The 17,802-nt window shown below is 44.8% G+C and overlaps 1 protein-coding gene across 1 annotated transcript in view; it reads right to left on the reverse strand.

Moving 5' to 3' along the window:
- Nucleotides 1-494: 494 nt before the first annotated feature.
- Nucleotides 495-17,802, reverse strand: part of LOC126249004 (uncharacterized) — a 536,950-nt gene continuing 519,642 nt past the window's right edge. Inside the window, exons 13-14 of the mRNA XM_049950589.1 lie at nucleotides 11,104-11,427; nucleotides 495-3,616 (exon numbers count right to left, since the gene is read on the reverse strand). Of these exons, the coding sequence (XP_049806546.1) occupies nucleotides 3,191-3,616; nucleotides 11,104-11,427 (750 nt within the window). The 3' untranslated portion in view covers nucleotides 495-3,190. The remainder of the gene's footprint in view (nucleotides 3,617-11,103; nucleotides 11,428-17,802) is intronic.

Below are 17,802 nucleotides of genomic sequence, written 5' to 3' on the forward strand. Positions count from 1 at the left end.
TTTATTTTCTTTCACATATTACCAATTTCGATACACATGTAGGCCAGCTTTGACAGGATATATGCTTTCATATTGGGCCAATAACATACAATTTCAAATTTATGTTCTTAATGCTTAATTGCTGAACAGTGAAATCTTTACTATGTATTCACTTTAAAGAAATGTGTGTTCCTTTAAGCACCAAAAACTAGGTTCCAACATGGTAAAATTTTCAAAATGTACACAAATTATTTTAAAATATTCAAATACAGTACACTGTAGATAACTTTTAAAGTTTCTATTGCAAATTGTGATATTTATGTGTTACACACATTTGCCAGTGAAATCAACACTTTAATGCATGTGTTTGGCTATTGATTACATAAAAAGTTTCCAACTCTATGTATTTCAATGCTATTGCATTTTAATTATGTATACATACAGACACATACATATTGGAGTAAATGTATGTATATATATGCACTGCTAATAAGTAATTATTTTTGTTGAGAGAAGTTTCCACATGTAAAACAAGTTGAACTTGTGTTGCAGTGTGGACTATTGCAGTTTTGTGGAACACAACATTTTAGTAGGTTCACATAAAATGCGTGTTTAATAAAAATTATGTATTGCACATTGAGTGTTAAACTCAGTGTGCATCTGGGCTATTGCAAATTGTGATATTTGAAATACAAGTTATCCATAACTATGCCAGCTTCAATCCTTGACAAGCATGTTGACAACTTCCTGACCTTTCATATTTGTTGCTACTTTAAGTGACATTTATTATGGACAGCCTGCTTATGTGAGTATGGGTACACGAAGAATGTAGAACTCAATCGTGTATTGGGCTATTGTAATTCAGACTGTATATGTAGCCATACATCAACAAATATACAGTTAATGTGTTACATGCTGTGATACATAAAGTAGCAGACTTCTTATGTATTTGAATGCTATTCAGGTATGTGTATTGTGGATCTGCACAAGAGTGTAGCAACATCTTGTGCAGTTGGGCTATTGTACATTATGTCATATCAATCTGTTAAGTATCATACATATACATTTAGAGTATTTACACTCTGTATTATATATTTTGTAACTATTACTTTTACAAAGAGAGTTTGTTTAGTGTATGTGGTACATATCGAGTGTCAGACTCGATTATGTATTCGGGCTATTGCAGAATAAAATACTGTAAAATGTCAGCAGTAAATGGATACATTCGAGTGTCAGACTCGGAATGTATTTGGGCTATTGTAAATTATTGTAAAACTGTATTTCCTTATTTGTAGTATGGTACGCCTGAGTGTCAGACTCAAACGTATTTGGGCTATTGTAAATTATACTGTTTTGTATAACGATTATCATATATAATACATAACATGAGTGTGTGACTCAGAATGTATTTGTGTTGCATTTTATTTAAAGAATGTAATTTGAATATTTTTACTAGAATACATAGCATTTCGCTCAGGGCCCTCATATGTTTTGAGTTTTAAGCAAGAATATAAGGATACCGGTAGTATTTTTTCCGTTATTCTAGAACAGTTGACCTACAAGAAACCCGAATCAGCTTCAAATATGCAAACCACTACATATTACTCGGAGAGCTGCCGCACAAACCACAGTTTGGGAAATATTGCAGTGACTAGCTGTAACAGCTTACGTGTTCCAATAAAATTTATAAAACTGTACATATAATTAAATAAGCAGAAACAGAGATTCAATATTTATAGGTGAAACAAACAATTATGTGTCAACTTGTCAGCTTAAAACAATTTTGCAAATCTACATTAGAAGATAAATTTGATTATAGTCTTCTCATTAAACTATATACAAACTAACAAAGAATTAATATTATCTTTGGTCGGTGTAAAGAATAGTTATATAGTTATACTAAATTAACTCCAGTTCAGACTGTATCTGATACGAAACTTAAACAAATTTGAAAAGAAACTACTACCTAATTAACAAAACCGCTTCACAGTATTGCTTCTTCCGATTGTTCAGTTAGCCTCGGTCACATTTTCTCAAAAACTACTATCGGTACCATTATATTGAAATTTAGTACAGGCCGAAAATTTTTACAGGTATTTTTGAATATGTTCCAGCACGTAATAAAATAGCTGTCGCGGTACCTACTCCTCCGTCACGGCAGAACACGACTCGAGCAACGGGTACCGGGAATCTATTCACTCGGACAACTAAATTAACGGGAACTGTGCAACTCGACCTATAACGTACGTGTTGAAGGAAACAAATTTTTGCTGTCGGCAGTTGTTTCCGGACGATGTACCGCGAACGAAAGATGACTTACACGTAATAGGGCTGATACGAATTTCCACGATAACGAAAATTACAGTTTACGAATGAGGTAGGGAACGCAGTAGCTTTATTTTATTACGCGTGGAAAAGGAAATCGATCGATCCGAAGAGAGGGGATTTGTTCGAACAGATTTTGAGCATATTTAGAGGGAGATTATGTGTATCGACCAACTAAATATTATATGCAACCCAGTGTCAAAACTTTACACTACTATGTCCGTATGAGACGCGATGCAAGGTATCGAACTGCATATACGGATTTCAAATGGTCTTTATAGCAAATAACTACTCGTGTGGCACTGATTATAAAAAGTTACTGTTAATAATTACACGCGGAAGCGGCGTCTCGCGCGGAGACGAAACTAAAATTCTGCGCACCTAACGATCGTAACGATTTTGTACAAAACGGACAAAAAAATCCGGCGAATACAGCAACCTGGCGAGTTATAACAACTCGTAAGCAATTATTGTACAAGAGATTCACATTGAGCTCGTCAGGCGACCGTAACGGGAGGTGGCCGCGTACGGCGCGCCCTTACGGTCGTCTGACTATTCCTACGAAAAATATCCGGTATCACGCTGTACATAACCACTCGTACTGGTAGACTCGAAAACAAAGGAAAGCTGCGCTCGAACGCAGAGGAAGCGAAAACATTGGGTCGCGATTTCGCGAGGTAGAGCCGACTCGGGGAGAGAGGGCGGGTGCTCGCGGAAACGTGAGGCTGTCTATCCTAGCTACGAAATTACGATCACAGCCGACGTATACTTCCAGAAACTGAAGAGCAAAACAACGAGTACGTACAACGAAAAGGAGGAAAGGAAGGGGCAAGTGTGCAGTCTTTACGAACAGGAGATACTCGCCGGCTGGGGCTGGGCTGGAGGCCTAGGGGTTGGCGCCGCCGGCCGGGCCCTGCGCGTTGACGAGCGAGAAGCCGAGCGCGCGTGGGTCTCCGCCGTGCAGCCGGAGCGCCTGCTCCAGCCGCTGCTCCTGCAGCCGCAGCGCCTCGCTCAGGTCTGGCGACAGCTGCTCCTGCTGCTGGCCGTGCACGCCGTGCTGGCCGCCGCCGCCGCCCCCACCGCCCCCGCCGTGGTGGTTGAGGCCGGCGGCGGGCCCGTTGTGCGCCGCGTGGCCGCCGGGGCCCGGCCCGCCGCCGCCGCCCCCGCCGCCCCCGCCCATGCCGCCCCCGCTGGACGACGCGGCCGCCGCCGCCGCCTGGCTCACGGCCAGCCGCAGCGCCGCCTCCGCCTGCGAGCGCAGCAGCGCCTCCGCCTGGTGCATGCGCAGCGCCGCCGCCTCCGGCGACGAGGCCTGTTCCGACACACCCACATTACTTCCTCTCGCCTCTCTGCACAGTATTCGCAAAAAGGAGACACGCTGATACAGTGCAACACTGCTTTATATGTACAGGGTGATCAAAAAGTCAGTATAAATTTGAAAACAGAATAAATTTCGGAATAATGTAGATAGAGAGGTACAAATTGACACACGTGCTTGGAATGACATGGGGTTTTATTATAACCGAAAAAATACAAAAGTTAAACGAATGTCCGACAGATGGCGCTTCATCTGATCAGAATAGCAATAATTAGCATAGCAAAGTAAGACAAAGCAAAGATGATGTTCTTTACAGGAAATGATCAATACGTCCACCATCATTCCTCAACAATAGCTGTAGTCGAGGAATAATGTTGTGAACAGCATTGTAAAGCATGTCCGGAGTTATGGTGAGGCATTGGCGTCGGATGTTGTCTTTCAGCATCCCTAGGGATGTCGGTCGATCACGATACACTTGCGACTTCAGGTAACCCCAAAGCCAATAATCGCACGGACTGAGGTCTGGGGACCTGGGAGGCCAAGCATGACGAAAGTGGCGGCTGAGCACACGATCATCACCAAACGACGCGCGCAAGAGATCTTTCACGCGTCTAGCAATATGGAGTGGTTCTAATAAAACCCCATGTCATTCCAAGCATGTGTGTCAATTTTTACCTCTCTATCTACATTATTCCGTGGTTTATTAAGTTTTCAAATTTATACTGACTTCTTGATCACCCGGTACGTTATTAACTTCGGTGTAGGACAGTGGACAACGATGCTCTAGATATCAATTAAAATCCCCCAGTCTGACTAGAGAGGTTTCCCTCGGTCATTAGGCGAATGCCGGAACTGAAAAGCTCATCCAATAGTTTCCCATCTAGAATTCCTTCAGTCCCACTCCCAGCCTGTTGGGACGAGGGTCGAGTCCTACAACAGACCGCGCTGCTATGAGCTCCGAATGAGAGGTTTAAAAAGAGAAAAAATAATAAATAATAGAATGAATGCCCTCAGCTCGTCCAGGATGAGGCTCCACAACTTTCTTCGGGTGTCTATTTATTTATTGACGTTACGGAGTGACCCGCGGCCTTGGTAATATGGTGGGTTTTTTACTAATAAAAAGCAGTAACAGAGCTGCAGAGATTGCTTCCTCGTCTTTTTCTGCAGCTTCTCTCAGTGCTGTTATTTTTCTTCTCTTTTACATAATTACATTGTTAATTAAAAACAACACATGTCATACATAAAGTAAATTCTGGAAAAGGAAAATAAATTTTGCTACGTTCTTAAGAAGAAAGTAATAGGCGATAGAAGAGATCTAGATAATAAAAGAGGTCCCTTTATCTGTCTGTTTCAAATGCGAGGACTTCGGTAGACACTTCGAGACTGTTTCACCTCAGTTAGCATATTCTACTCGACTATGGTTACTGCTAAATATGGTCGCAAGGAGTGGGCGCGCGGTTCGAGGCGCCATGTCGCAGATTGCGCGGCGACTTCCGCCGGAGGTTCGAATCCTCCCTCGGGCACGGGTGTGTGTGTTGTTCTTAGCATAAGTTAGTTTAACTAGTGTGTAAGTCTAGTGACTGATGACCACAGCAGTTTGGTCTCTTAGGAATTCACACACTTTTTTGCTAAATATATGTGTGACATGAGATTAGCTGTACGTGGTTTGTCAGTATGAAGTTTGTTACTGCAATTAGTTTCACCATTGCCCTCCGCATAAGCGGTAGAGGACCCTCGGGTATGCTGTATCCAGTCAAAGCCACCCATTGGTGATCAGATGCCGCAGAGCTACCAGATTGTGGGGTTTCGATTGTTACGTTTCACCCGTTATCGCAAATAGAACCAGAAGCTTTATATGGCGTTCATATCGGTGATTTGGCGGCTCAGTGTGCGTAACTATGCATCAAACGAGTAGCGTATGCATACAGGCGTGTGAAAATGGTTGTCGCCACTTTGGAAGAAGGAAGTGTACACAACGTACTCATTGTGAAGATTTAGCAGACAGGGCAACATTTTGCCATTTTGCCATATAAACAGCGTGTCTCACTTTCACGGCAATGAGCGGGTACAGCTCTCTGTACGGAAAACATCGCCAAAAAGTCATAGACCCACCTCCGACCTAAACTACACGCTCCACACACCGCGGGTTAAACGTCTCATCTGTGCACTCGTCACTTTGCGTCGTCTGGAAAGAGGCAAAATCACGATTCGTCGGACAACCCCACATGCGTCCAGTCAGCTAGTGGCCGGTTTCTCTGTTGTTTGGCTCGTTGAAGATATGCAGCTTTACGTACTGATGTGAGCAATGGCCTTTTGCGAGGCACTCGACTCCAAATGCTCCTTGCATACAGTTCCCCTGTGGAATTTTCGCTAGGAAACTCGTCTATATGGGCTTACATCTACTGATAGCAGCAATTAATGTAGCATTTCGCGCGAATGTCACTGGTAAGGCGTGACACTTCGGTCCCTGTCGATTAGGATGTTGTTTCGAGCGCTATTCACGAGGTGTATATCATCCCTTGGAGACGTGTTCTACAGTCCGCGTTAGTATACCAGCAAACTAGGCAAGTTCACTCAGGGTGGGATCATAGGCACATCCAAACACGACATCTCTTTCCTGTCGTTCTGTCACGTGTTCGAGTCACCTCATCGCACTGCCCCGATTCCATATACAAGATTAGCTCGGCATGGCTTACATCAGTTTTAGAGGGTAAAATGACCGCCCGTTGACAGTTCTGCACAATCTTCAAGCGTCACACTAGTATTTCGGACGTTAAGTGCGCATTCAGAAAGATGATATAAATTGACCTGGACCGACAGTTGAAAATGTTTACTAGAACTAGGATTCTAGGTTGGAGTTGTTGCTGTTGGCGCACGGTCCCTCTGCCATTATCCTGCCTAACCACGCTTCTTCGCCTGACCCTAATTCTTAATGTCACTAGATGCTCCTCCCAGATGTCTATTACATGTTCTCCCACGAGGCGGAAACCTTTGGATAATTTACCCAAGAAATATCAAACCAAATGTTTACGTGAGTGCAGGCAGGGTTGTTCTGAACGGATGAATATGGTCAGTGTATCACGTGCCCAGGGCCGGTTAGAGAACGTTTTTCCACACAAATGACTTATCATTTGGCGCTCCCCTCCCCCTCCCTTTTCCCTCGTGTACTTTCACTAATTGCGATACCCACTGTATACAAATATTACACTTGGGCGTCCCTCCTGGCTTGGCTCGCCGAGCGGCCTTTACTAATGATGATATGCCCTGTACAGAAATGTAAGACTTGTGGCATCTTGGCGCACCAAGTGGCGACACGTGTCGCTTGCGCCTTAAGCCGACCCTGCGGGTGCCTCTTTGATAAAAGTGTTCCGTTAGAGAACTAACAGCACCGCTGAGAATAATCGTCGTAGAGAACGACGCGCTGTGGACATCACACATGAATGCCGAGTAGGACAACCTATGCACGAGCGGAGAACAGTAAACCGGAGTCAGCCGCGCGGGATTAGCCGAGCGGTCACGGGCGCTGCAGTCATGGACTGTGCGGCTGGTCCCGGCGGAGGTTCGAGTCCCCCCTCGGGCATGGGTGTGTTTGTTTGTCCTTAGGATAATTTAGGTTAAGTAGTGTGTAAGCTAAGCAGTTAAGTCCCATAAGATTTCACACACATCTGAACACAAAACGGAGTCAACCAGGCCCGAGTGTGTCACAAAAGTTCGGCGAAACCTGCTGTCCGTGGAGCTTAGAAGCAGATGCGCGGCGTCTGTTCCCCATGATAGCTACGCTGTATCGGCGGAAAAGATTCAAATTTTCTCAAGAGTTTAGACAATGGATGTTACCGCTTGGCGACTGGTGGTTTTTTGCGACGAATCACGTTTTATAATTCATAGAACAGTTCAACGAGGGCATGTCTGGCGAGACACTTCGAGAAACACCCTACTGGACGAACATTTCAGCTGCGGGAATCTCTTCAAGCGTTCTTTTGACCAGTTACGTTACGAATAACCATCATTCGAGCACGGTGACTGCCTTCTTTCGTGAGAATGAAATGTTTCAATGTCTCGAGTGTTCGAAACTGGTTCGAAGAACACATCCATTAGCCAAGAACGCAATTTCACCTTTGCGATATAAGCGATTTTCTGATATATTTCATTTGCTTATGGAGCAAAGCAAACGTTACTGTCTATAAGCGTAGACGCACACCCTAATTTCTCGTATCTTATTATCGTGATTCCTATGGGATACATGACGGCAGCAGACTACCACTTCTTTACCTTACCCAGCAGAATTTCACCAGAACAGAGTGGTCTTTCTTCTAAATTTACATTAACGTTCCTTGAGGATCTCTGTTGCACTTTCGTTAGTTGTTTATGAGCTGTCACGATCCTGGCATCGCATCTCTGAATTCGCTGGACGTTTACTACAGTGTCAATGACTGAGGATTTTTTTGTTAGGCAGGACGTGGCTTATCATTATCAGAAAAGGAAGTGACGTCATTTGTCGGCGGGGTAGTGTATCGTGACACTTGCTGTTCATGTACACACATCAAAAAAAGTTTTTCATCGCCTCGGTTCCGAGAGTTCCGGAACCTGTACAGAAAATTGGAATAGAGATCAACAAAAACATCATTTCCGCCCTTTTTATTGCTCATCAAAACCACACATTGCATGTTGTACCACCGTACAGCGAGACCTTCAGAGGTGGTGGTCCAGACTGCTGTACACACCGATTCCTCTGATACCCAGTAGCTCGTCCTCTTGTATTGATGCAAGCCTGTATTCGTCGTGGCACGCTATTCACAAGTTCATCAAGGCACTGTTGGTCCAGATTGTCCCACTCCTCAACGGCGCTTCGGTGTAGATCCCTCAGAGTGGTTGGTGGGTCACTTCGTCCATAAACAGCCCTTTTCAATCTATCCCAGGCATGTTTGATAGGGTTCATGTCTGGAGAGCATACTGGCCACTCTAGTCGAGCGATTTAGTTACCCTGAAGGAAGTCATTCACAAGATGTGCACGATGGGGGCGCGAATTGTCGTCCATGAAGACAAAACAGCAGGGAATCTCCACCTTGCACTCGCTGGACAGTGTGTCTAAGGGGTTCATCCTGACCGGGTTGCCTCCAAACACGTTATTCGACGATTGTCTGGTTGAAGGCATATGCTACACTCACCGATGAAGAGAACGTGATGCCAATCCTGAGCGGTCCATTCGGCATGTTGTTGGGCCCATCTGTACCGTGCTGCATGGTGTCGTGATTGCAAAGATGGACCTCGTCATGGATGTCGGGATGCGAAGTTGCGCATCATGCAGCCTATTGCGCACAGTTTGAGTCGTAACACGACGTCCTGAGGCTGCACGAATAGCGTTATTCAACATGGTGGCGTTGCTGTCCCTTGGGCGGCCTCAGCGAGGCATGTCGTCGACAGTTCCTGTCTGTCTGTATCTCCTCCATGCCCGAACAACATCGCTTTGGTTCACTCCGAGATGCCTGGACACTTAACTTGTTAAGAGCCCTTCCTGGCACCAAGTAACAATGCGGACGCGATCGAACCGCGGTACTGACCGTCTAGGCTTGGTTGAACTACAGACAACACGAGCCGTGTACCTCCTTCCTGGTGGAACGACGGGAACTGATCGGCTGTCGGGCCCCCTCCGTCTAATAGGCGCTGCTCGTGTATGGTCGTTTACATCTTTGGGCGGGCCTAGTGACATCTCTGAACAGTCAAAGGGACTGTGTCTGTGATACAATATCCACAGTCAACGTCTGTCTTCAGGAGTTCTGGGAACCGGGGTGGTGCAAAACTTTTTTGATGTGTGTAGTATATAAACGATATTGCAGACAGTATTAATAGTGACCTCTAACTTTTTACATAAGACACAGTTATTTATAATGAACCACTATCGGAAAGATAAGATTTGAAAGTGGTACAAAGGTTAGCAACTTGTTTTAAATAAACAGAAATGTGCCATTCAGAAAACACAGATTAGGTATCCTTTACTGGTTCAATAAAACGAAAAAAAAGTGATTAAGGCGTCTGACTTGAAATCAGATACCTTCTGGGTAAAAATAGAAAAAAATAAAGACACAGTAAACTGCCAGGCTGCGGATCCAAAGGTCTCGTGTTGGATGACCGGTCAGTCCTACGATTTTCATCTATCACGATCTCGTCTTTCACCTCTGGCAATGTTTATCGACTTGGTAAAGGCCGAACTGCACCGTGGTTCTCCTATAACTGGCTGGGTAAGTCAGTTCAAATGTGGAGGAAGGAAACGGTATTCCACCTGCCACTGCCTTGTAAAGTACTGTGGTGTTCACACCAACATTCTGATTGATGTAACGTTTACCTTATGGCTACAATATCAATAAGACACAACGTGTTATCAGTGAAATGATACAAGAATATGTGTGTAGCAATTTGTGAGGATATGAAATAAAATGATGACACAGTTGTAGGTATAGAAGGTGGCAGACTTCGGTTTATTCGAGGAATACTGGGAAAATGTGAAAAATATACTCAGTCTACAGAGCAGATTGCTCACAAAAGAGTCGTGTAGGACGTCCTAGAAAACTGCACAAATGTGAGGGACCTGTACCAAACAGGACTAACAGGAGATACTGAATGTGTATGAAAAAAGGGGGCCGCACGAATGGGCACAGGTATGTTTGACTCTCGGGAGTCGGCCGGGGTGGCCGAGCGGTTCTAGGCGCTACAGTCCGGAACCGCGCGACCGCTACGGTCGCAGGTTCGAATCCTGCCTCTGGCATGGATGTGTGTGATGATCTTAGGTTAGTTAGGTTTAAGTAGTTCTAAGTTCCAGGGGCCTGATGACCTCAGAAGTTAAGTCCCATAGTGCTCAGAGCCATTTGAACCATTTTTGACTCTCGGGAGAACGTCACTGAGATGCTGAAATAATTGTAAAGGCAGATTCTCTAAGATACACACAATCTATCCCGAAAAGGCCTACTTACAATGTTTCAAAAAACAATTTCAGGTAACGAATCTGGGAATACACCACAGCCCCCTCCGTACTGCTCCCGTAGGGATGTCGAAGACGATATGAGAGTAATTACAGCGCGCGCAGAGGCTTTAAGCTAACATTCTTCCCACACTTCGTACGGGAATGGAACTGGAAGAAGTCCTAATTAGTAGTACAATTGGAATATCCTTCACAGAGGATTGCAAAGTATTGATTCAGATATAGATACCTCGCATAGCAAAGACGAGAGAGAGATAAGAGTGAACAGAGTGTGTAAGGAGGGGTACAGTCATTTTTCCTTCGCGAAATACACGACTGGAATGGGCAAGAAAATGGAAAATATTGGTTCCGTGTCCTCTACACCTTGCACTGTGCAGTGGCTTGCGGAATATTTATGTAGATGTATATTAACTGAAATTCTGAAAAGCCTCAATTGACCGATTCTCAAGGATAGATGTCAACCGTGCCGCGAATGGCTACTAAAGAAGTTGCGAGTAGCAGTGCTTACCTGCTGGTGGTTGTGGTGCGGCTGGTGGCCGGGATGGTGGTGGTGGTGGTGAGAGTCGACGCCCATGGACTGGCGCATGGCGGCGTCCATGGAGCGCATGGAGTCGGCCATGGAGGCGGCGCGCATGGCCATGGCGGCGGCGTGCTGCACGTCTGCAGGCGGCGTGCCCGCCGCGCCCGGGGGCCCTCCGCCGCCGGCGCCGCCCCCGCCGCCGCCGCCGCCGCCCCCGCCGCCGTTGGCGGAGGAGACTGGCGAGGCGAGCCCGGTGGCGCCCATGCGCATCGCGGCGGCCAGGTTGACCGCCGCAGCCTGCACCGCGACCGCCTGCAACACCGGCCACTCGTCGCTGGTAGGAGCCCGCTGCGACAGGACACACACCGCTGCGGCTCGCCACTCCCACACTCTGCCACTGGTTTCCACAAATCAGAGCCAAGTCTGCTTCCTAAACCACACCGAGTAGCCGGATAGCCGGACTACGACTCCCTCAGAGCCGCTCGCGAACATACTGAGAAGCTTAAGCGCCACTCCTTATTTGGAAGTGCTTGTGGACCTGTAAGACTTAGATCCCTCGAGAGATTCCCGAACGAATTACTGAGCCTCCAAACGACAGGAGATTGCCAGGGGCGAGCACTCGAGATGGGACATCTGGAGCAGCCAGAACCGCGTTGGCGGAGGCTCGGCACCAGTGGAAGCAAAGGTGATCTAGTGAGGCCTTATAGATGAACCAGTAAACCTCCTATTCTTTAAGGTATCGAACTCCCACGCATAAAACAGCCTGGAACGTCTGATTACTTAAATTAATGTGTTAAATATTTGTTTTTGAGCGTATAATAGAGAAAAATTTAGGAATTGTTTGAAATTATGCTTAACGTTTGTTGGAAGTCGCTAACTGCTTTGAGTACGAATGAATATAGTCTGGATAATTTGGGCTCCATTTTAAGTAGAAGCTAGTTTTTCACACAACTCAATGTTTATGACTTCATATCTTCTAAACTACGTGTCGTACAATGATATAATTTTGCAAGTACATTCTGATACGTGTAGATACTATCTGAAGAGCGAGTTGCAAATAGAGTTCGTGGTAAAGAAGTAATAAATTAAAACGTCATACCTGATATTGAAGTTTCACCGCGCGTAATTTTGAACCAAAGTTAGTTTTCGACACTTCTAAATGTTTATGACGTCATATATGCTGAACGGTGTGTCGTAAAATGATTTAATTTTGCATGAACATTCAGTGATATATGCGGATAATGTCTGCAAACTGTGTTGGGAACAGAGTCCATAGTAAAGAAGTGATAAGTTAAAACGTCATGCTGAAGTTTGAATGCATGAGCAAAAACGAAGTAAGCGATAAACTGTCTTCCTTTCATCATCTGCGTGGGGTGTCAGCGAGAGCGAGTTTCGTAAAAGTTTGAAATTATGTGTAAATTTTGCTGGAAGTCGCTAAGTGTGCTCATTCCCAAATACTGGATGAATGGAGTCCGGGTATTTCTGCACCGTCAGTTACGCTGTTTCAAGAAAAACACACAGTTTCTAAATGTAAAACTTGTCTTATCGTGTTAAACTTTTAATGTAACGTTATACCTCTTAATGAATATATTAAGGCAGAATTTTAATTTCGGCCAATAATGACGCGAATTACTGAAAATTAAATTTTTGTTGGCCCTGAAAGCTGTTAGACGGGCGACCTTCAACTGTTACCGGCTTCCGAGAGAGCGGTTTAGTAATATAGATAAGATGAGAGATGTAACTCTGGCGAGTATCAGGGTATGGAACATCTCCTGATCTACACTAAGTGTCCCAGTAAATGTACACTCGATGAATTACGGTGGTTAAACAAGAAAGCATTGGACGCAGCTTAATTATAGGCTTAAAAAGTTTGATTTCTGGTCACGTAAAAACAAAATAAGTTGCAAAGCAGGGAACAGACAGTTGGAAACTGTGATAGCCATCGCCCAGGCACCATTTGCCGATCGAGCTGCGATCTACGACCGTTGGTGGTTTTTGCAGGCAGCCCGAACTCGGACAGAAATAAATGCTTTTTCGCCACTCGGAAGGAATAGTGCCACGATCCCTTGCCTTGCTGCTGCCAACGGAATGGTTACTGCATCCAGACATGTCCTCTACTCTCAACTTTCACTGCTCCCCCCAGATCCTCGAAAGCCTCGCTTTCGGCAACCTGTATCTTGAGCTATTTTTTAAAGTTCCCTCACATAGTCAGACATCCAAAACACTTTTCTGCTCCTATATCTGCCACCACACCGTGCAACATACCGTTTTCTGGTAGCACATGTGCGCTCGTCCAGTTACGAAAGCCCTGGGCCGATTGCCGGGACCCGGAGGAAGTAAGTTTTCGTCCTGGCTTCTCTAAACCCTACTAAATGGGTGGCTGTTCGGGCCATCTGTTATGTTTCCAGCGCCGAGTGATTTGGCCAGGATGGCTGGTGTCTCGACACCTCCTGTGCGAAATAAACTTGAAGAGCCCTGGCAGGAAACAGTTATTTGATGACTTCTATTAGTGGGAACTGGAAATGGCTAATTGAAAGATTGAAATTTTGTTCTTGAGGCTGACTGGTCGAAAGGCCTGAATGTCAAAATAATTTCTTGGAGAGGTTTTGGACCTCGTGAAATGGGGAAATCGACCGGCAGCCCTCTTAGTGTGCAAAAGGCACGTTTCGGTGCCTCTGGGCGCAGATAGTGTCGCGGGGTAGATTTTTGAAGTCGGTAGTCATGATCCTCAGCGATCAGTAACGGTGTTCTCCCTGTGCGGGAAGTTTCGAAAGAGTTCGGGAGTACGTTCCAGACGATGGGCGTCACAGCAGCATACTACCGAAATCTCTCGGCGAAGTTATGTGCGGCTATCAAGCTCCCAAAAGGGGTGTTTCGGTTCTACGACAACGTCCCAACTAATTCTGCACAGGACACAGCAACACATGCTGCCTCTTTGGACTATCAAGTGCCCCTCCTCTCTCTCAAATTCTTCTGACATGGCACGTAGTAACTTCACCGTCTTCTCTCATCCCTCAGATATAGACAGGTATCTGCAGAGTGACGACGAGATGTTTTTCGTGCTGTTCCCCGAACATCCAAAATGCAGACTTCTACAGTCAAAGCCTGCACGGAGTTATCCATCGTGGAGAAAAAATGTGGCGCGTGTAAGGGTGAATACATAGATAAGGACTAACATAACCAGCAAGTTTCATGGATGCAGCCTGATTTGTGCAAGGTGGTAATCAGAACTTTATCATTACCCCTCGTACTTCAACTTGTCAGTACTAATAACACGGTAATTTTAACTTCGCTCATGCACCGTGTGTTGCTCTCGCTTCATGTCGATTTATCTGTTTTCTTTTACACATATAGTGTATAGAATCTTGAACGGGAAATCCCCTCACAAATATTTTCGAATGGGAATCTCGTGTCCCAATCCTGGTTCTCTGAGATCTGAGAGATAAGTTCCGCGCTCACGGGTGGGTAAGATCTCAAACAATTTGCAAAAAAATCGCTTTCGTCATTTATGACGAATGTTTAGTTTCTCGTGGTGACTCTTTTACCTGACATTTGTAGATGCAGAATTTTTGAAGGATTCAGTTGCCATTTCTGAAAACTGTTGCCGTTAAATAAATGCGCAGTTAGGTCGAGTTGTTGCAGCGTGAACTTCAAAACGGCTAAATAACCGAAATTAAAATTCTGCAGAGTAAACATTTTAATAGTTAGAGGTGAAAAAATGTCATTGGCTAGAGATTCAGCGAGGCTTTGGACCCGGTAAAAAAGAAATGCATTTTTTACATTCGTAAATATGTCCTAATTTGAAAATGATTTGTGTTAGTTATGGCCGCATTGAATCAGTCCGTAAGGTGTGCTCGTAGGGTGTAATTGTCCGCCAGCGGGGTTGCACGCTCTTAACTTGTCACAAACAACTTGTTTCTCTGAAACTGCGCTTTCCTGTTACTTTTATGTCGTGTAATAGTGTCTACATTTGGGCTCAGTTTCATCACATGCTAAATGTTTTTAGTTATAGTTATTTTTGCAACTTCTCTTTAATTTATGGAAACCAGTGTTATTTTCTATCGTACAGTGACTTACTATTCTAACCTTCTTATCTAGTAGAATTATCGCTACTGTTACAAGTCAAACTTATTCAAAGGCAGAAAAGCAGATATACATCTGTGAATTGAAGGACAGAATGCAAAGAAGAAATAGTAGTGAAAATCTTACATCATGCTTGTCTCACAGTATTTTACGTTCACATTCGTTGTAAGCCACGGTTTTGATCCGCTCTCCGTGTTTTTCTATTTTGTTCAGTTTCCCGGCAAGATCAGAGATCATAACAATTATTGAAATTTCCGTGACTCAATAACGAGTTATTTTTGAAGAACTGTATGTTTACCATGTATTCTTTATTTTCTACCTTTTCCGGTCGTTGCAAACATCTTCATAGGAAGGGAAAGACTACATTAGATGGATATGCAGTTCAATTCTCCTTTGGATAGCCGGCCGCTGGTGGCCGAGCGGTTCTGGCGCTACAGTCTGGAACCGCGCGACCGCTACGGTCGCAGGTTCGAATCCTGTCTCGGGTTTAAGTAGTTCTAAGTTCTAGGGGACTTATGACCTCAGCAGTTGAGTCCCATAGTGCTCAGAACCATTTGAACCATTTCTCCTTTGGATAAACTGAAAACCGTCAGAGTTGAAATGCATATCCATCTAATTACAGCTGTTTTTTCTTCCTGTGAAGATAGTCGCTACGACCGAAACTGGTAGAAAGTAGAGAATAAATTTTTACAGTTGATTGCAAGCAATCACTTCTTCAAATTCCTGACACCTGTATCGGGTCACCTTATGAAAGCGTTAGAATTATTTTTGTTTTCTGTAAGATCTTTGCGTATCCTAGATTGAAGAAATGTGCGAGAAAAATTATCTTTTTAACGCTTTGTCCAACTAATCGTCTGGCTATATTCGTCTCCAGTAACTCGTTAAGGAGCTACATTTTAATTTAGTTTGAATGACGCTGCCTGTCGCCTGCCTCACAAGCAAGCACACACACACATACACACCACAACACACACACACACACACACACACACACACACACACACACACCAGCATCTCCTCTGCCGTGTGCCGCACGTGCACAAATCTAATGAAAGAGTCGTCCTTGGTTCGCTAAGAACAAACACTCCTGCAGCACGGCACAACTTGCAACACTGATAGGCGTTTCGAAAGGCGACCTTTGACCCGGGAGACGCATTGCTGTAATGAGAGGGCGCTAGCCACACGCTACTCGTCCCTTATCGAAGGGTCAAGGTCCGGTAGCCGTCGCTGTTGACTGTTTACCGTCCAGCCTGAAAATATCATCCCTGCGAAACAAAAGGAATTCCCTGGAACGCCACAATTGAGTATTAGTCGACGCACACCTCATGGCTACACACTTCTACTGCTACATATTGAATGAGGCTATGCAAACAGAGATAGCTCGAAATGAGTGGAAGTTATAGTCATTAAACGGCACGTAGAACAAAGATAGTTTGAAGTCACTTCTCACAGAAAATAACCTAAAGTAATCACGAAATTGGGAACAATTACATTTTACTTAAAATCAATTTTCAAAATAGGGTACAGTTTGGCATGTTACCTAACACAGGAATAGAAGAACTACTGTTACAAATTTAGAGTAATGACAGAGTAAATAAAATACAGTGCCTAAAAAAGGAGATATTTCTCTAGGGGACGTAGTTGCTAGGTTAGTGGATGCAGAAAGGCGTGTTTTAGTGCAAGATCAGCATCGTTCAAGATACACGGTGAAAGGAGTTGATCAGTGGTCAGCGGAGGCTCTTGTAATTAAGTCTGGTGTCAGCTGGTTGCCATGCTGCGTCATAGATTTTGCCAAGTTCTTTACCTACACGCCTTTATTGTTATTTCGCCTCCGTATGCAGGAGCAGATTGGCAGCGATTTCGAGGAATTTAGAGATCGCCTGCTTCATTTTAGTTCACGTTTATCAATTTTGGAGCTCCTGCCAGGTACACTATCCACGTAAGTACACTCTTCTGATTAGAAGAATCTGCATCTGCTTGCATATTCCGCAAGTCACCATACGGTGCGTGGCGGGGTGTTTTTGTATCACTGCCAGCCGATCCCTTTCCTGTCCCACTCGCAAATGGAGAGAGGGAAAACCGACTATCTGTCCCCTTCTGTTCGAGCCGTGATTTTTCTCATCTTATCTTCACAGCCCTCGCGTGAAATGCATGTCGGTGGCAGTAGGATTGCTCGGAAGCCTGTCGCAGATACCGGTTCTCTAAAATTTCTCAATACTGTTTCGCGAAAAGAACGCGTTCTTCTCTCCACGGATTACCATTTGATTTCGCGGAGCATTTCCGTAATACTCGCACGTTGATCGAACCTACCGGTACCAAATCTAACTGCACGCCTCTTAACTGCTTCGATGCCTTTCTTTAATCCGACCTGTTAGAGATCCCAAACACTCGAGTAGTACTCAAGAATGTGTGATAAAAGTGTCATGTACGTGACACCAATATTAGAAAATATATTTACTCCGGATATGTCTTCTAATTACGATTCCAAATTTCCAAAGCACAAATCAAGCATACGGGGACGGAATTTAAGGCAGGGTGGAATGGCCTGCTAGCCCGCTGTCTGCGGCTGGAACCTCAAACCATCGTCACCCACATTTTCACGGC

This window comes from Schistocerca nitens, chromosome 3 (assembly GCF_023898315.1).
Source record: "Schistocerca nitens isolate TAMUIC-IGC-003100 chromosome 3, iqSchNite1.1, whole genome shotgun sequence".
Taxonomy (NCBI): domain Eukaryota; kingdom Metazoa; phylum Arthropoda; class Insecta; order Orthoptera; family Acrididae; genus Schistocerca; species Schistocerca nitens.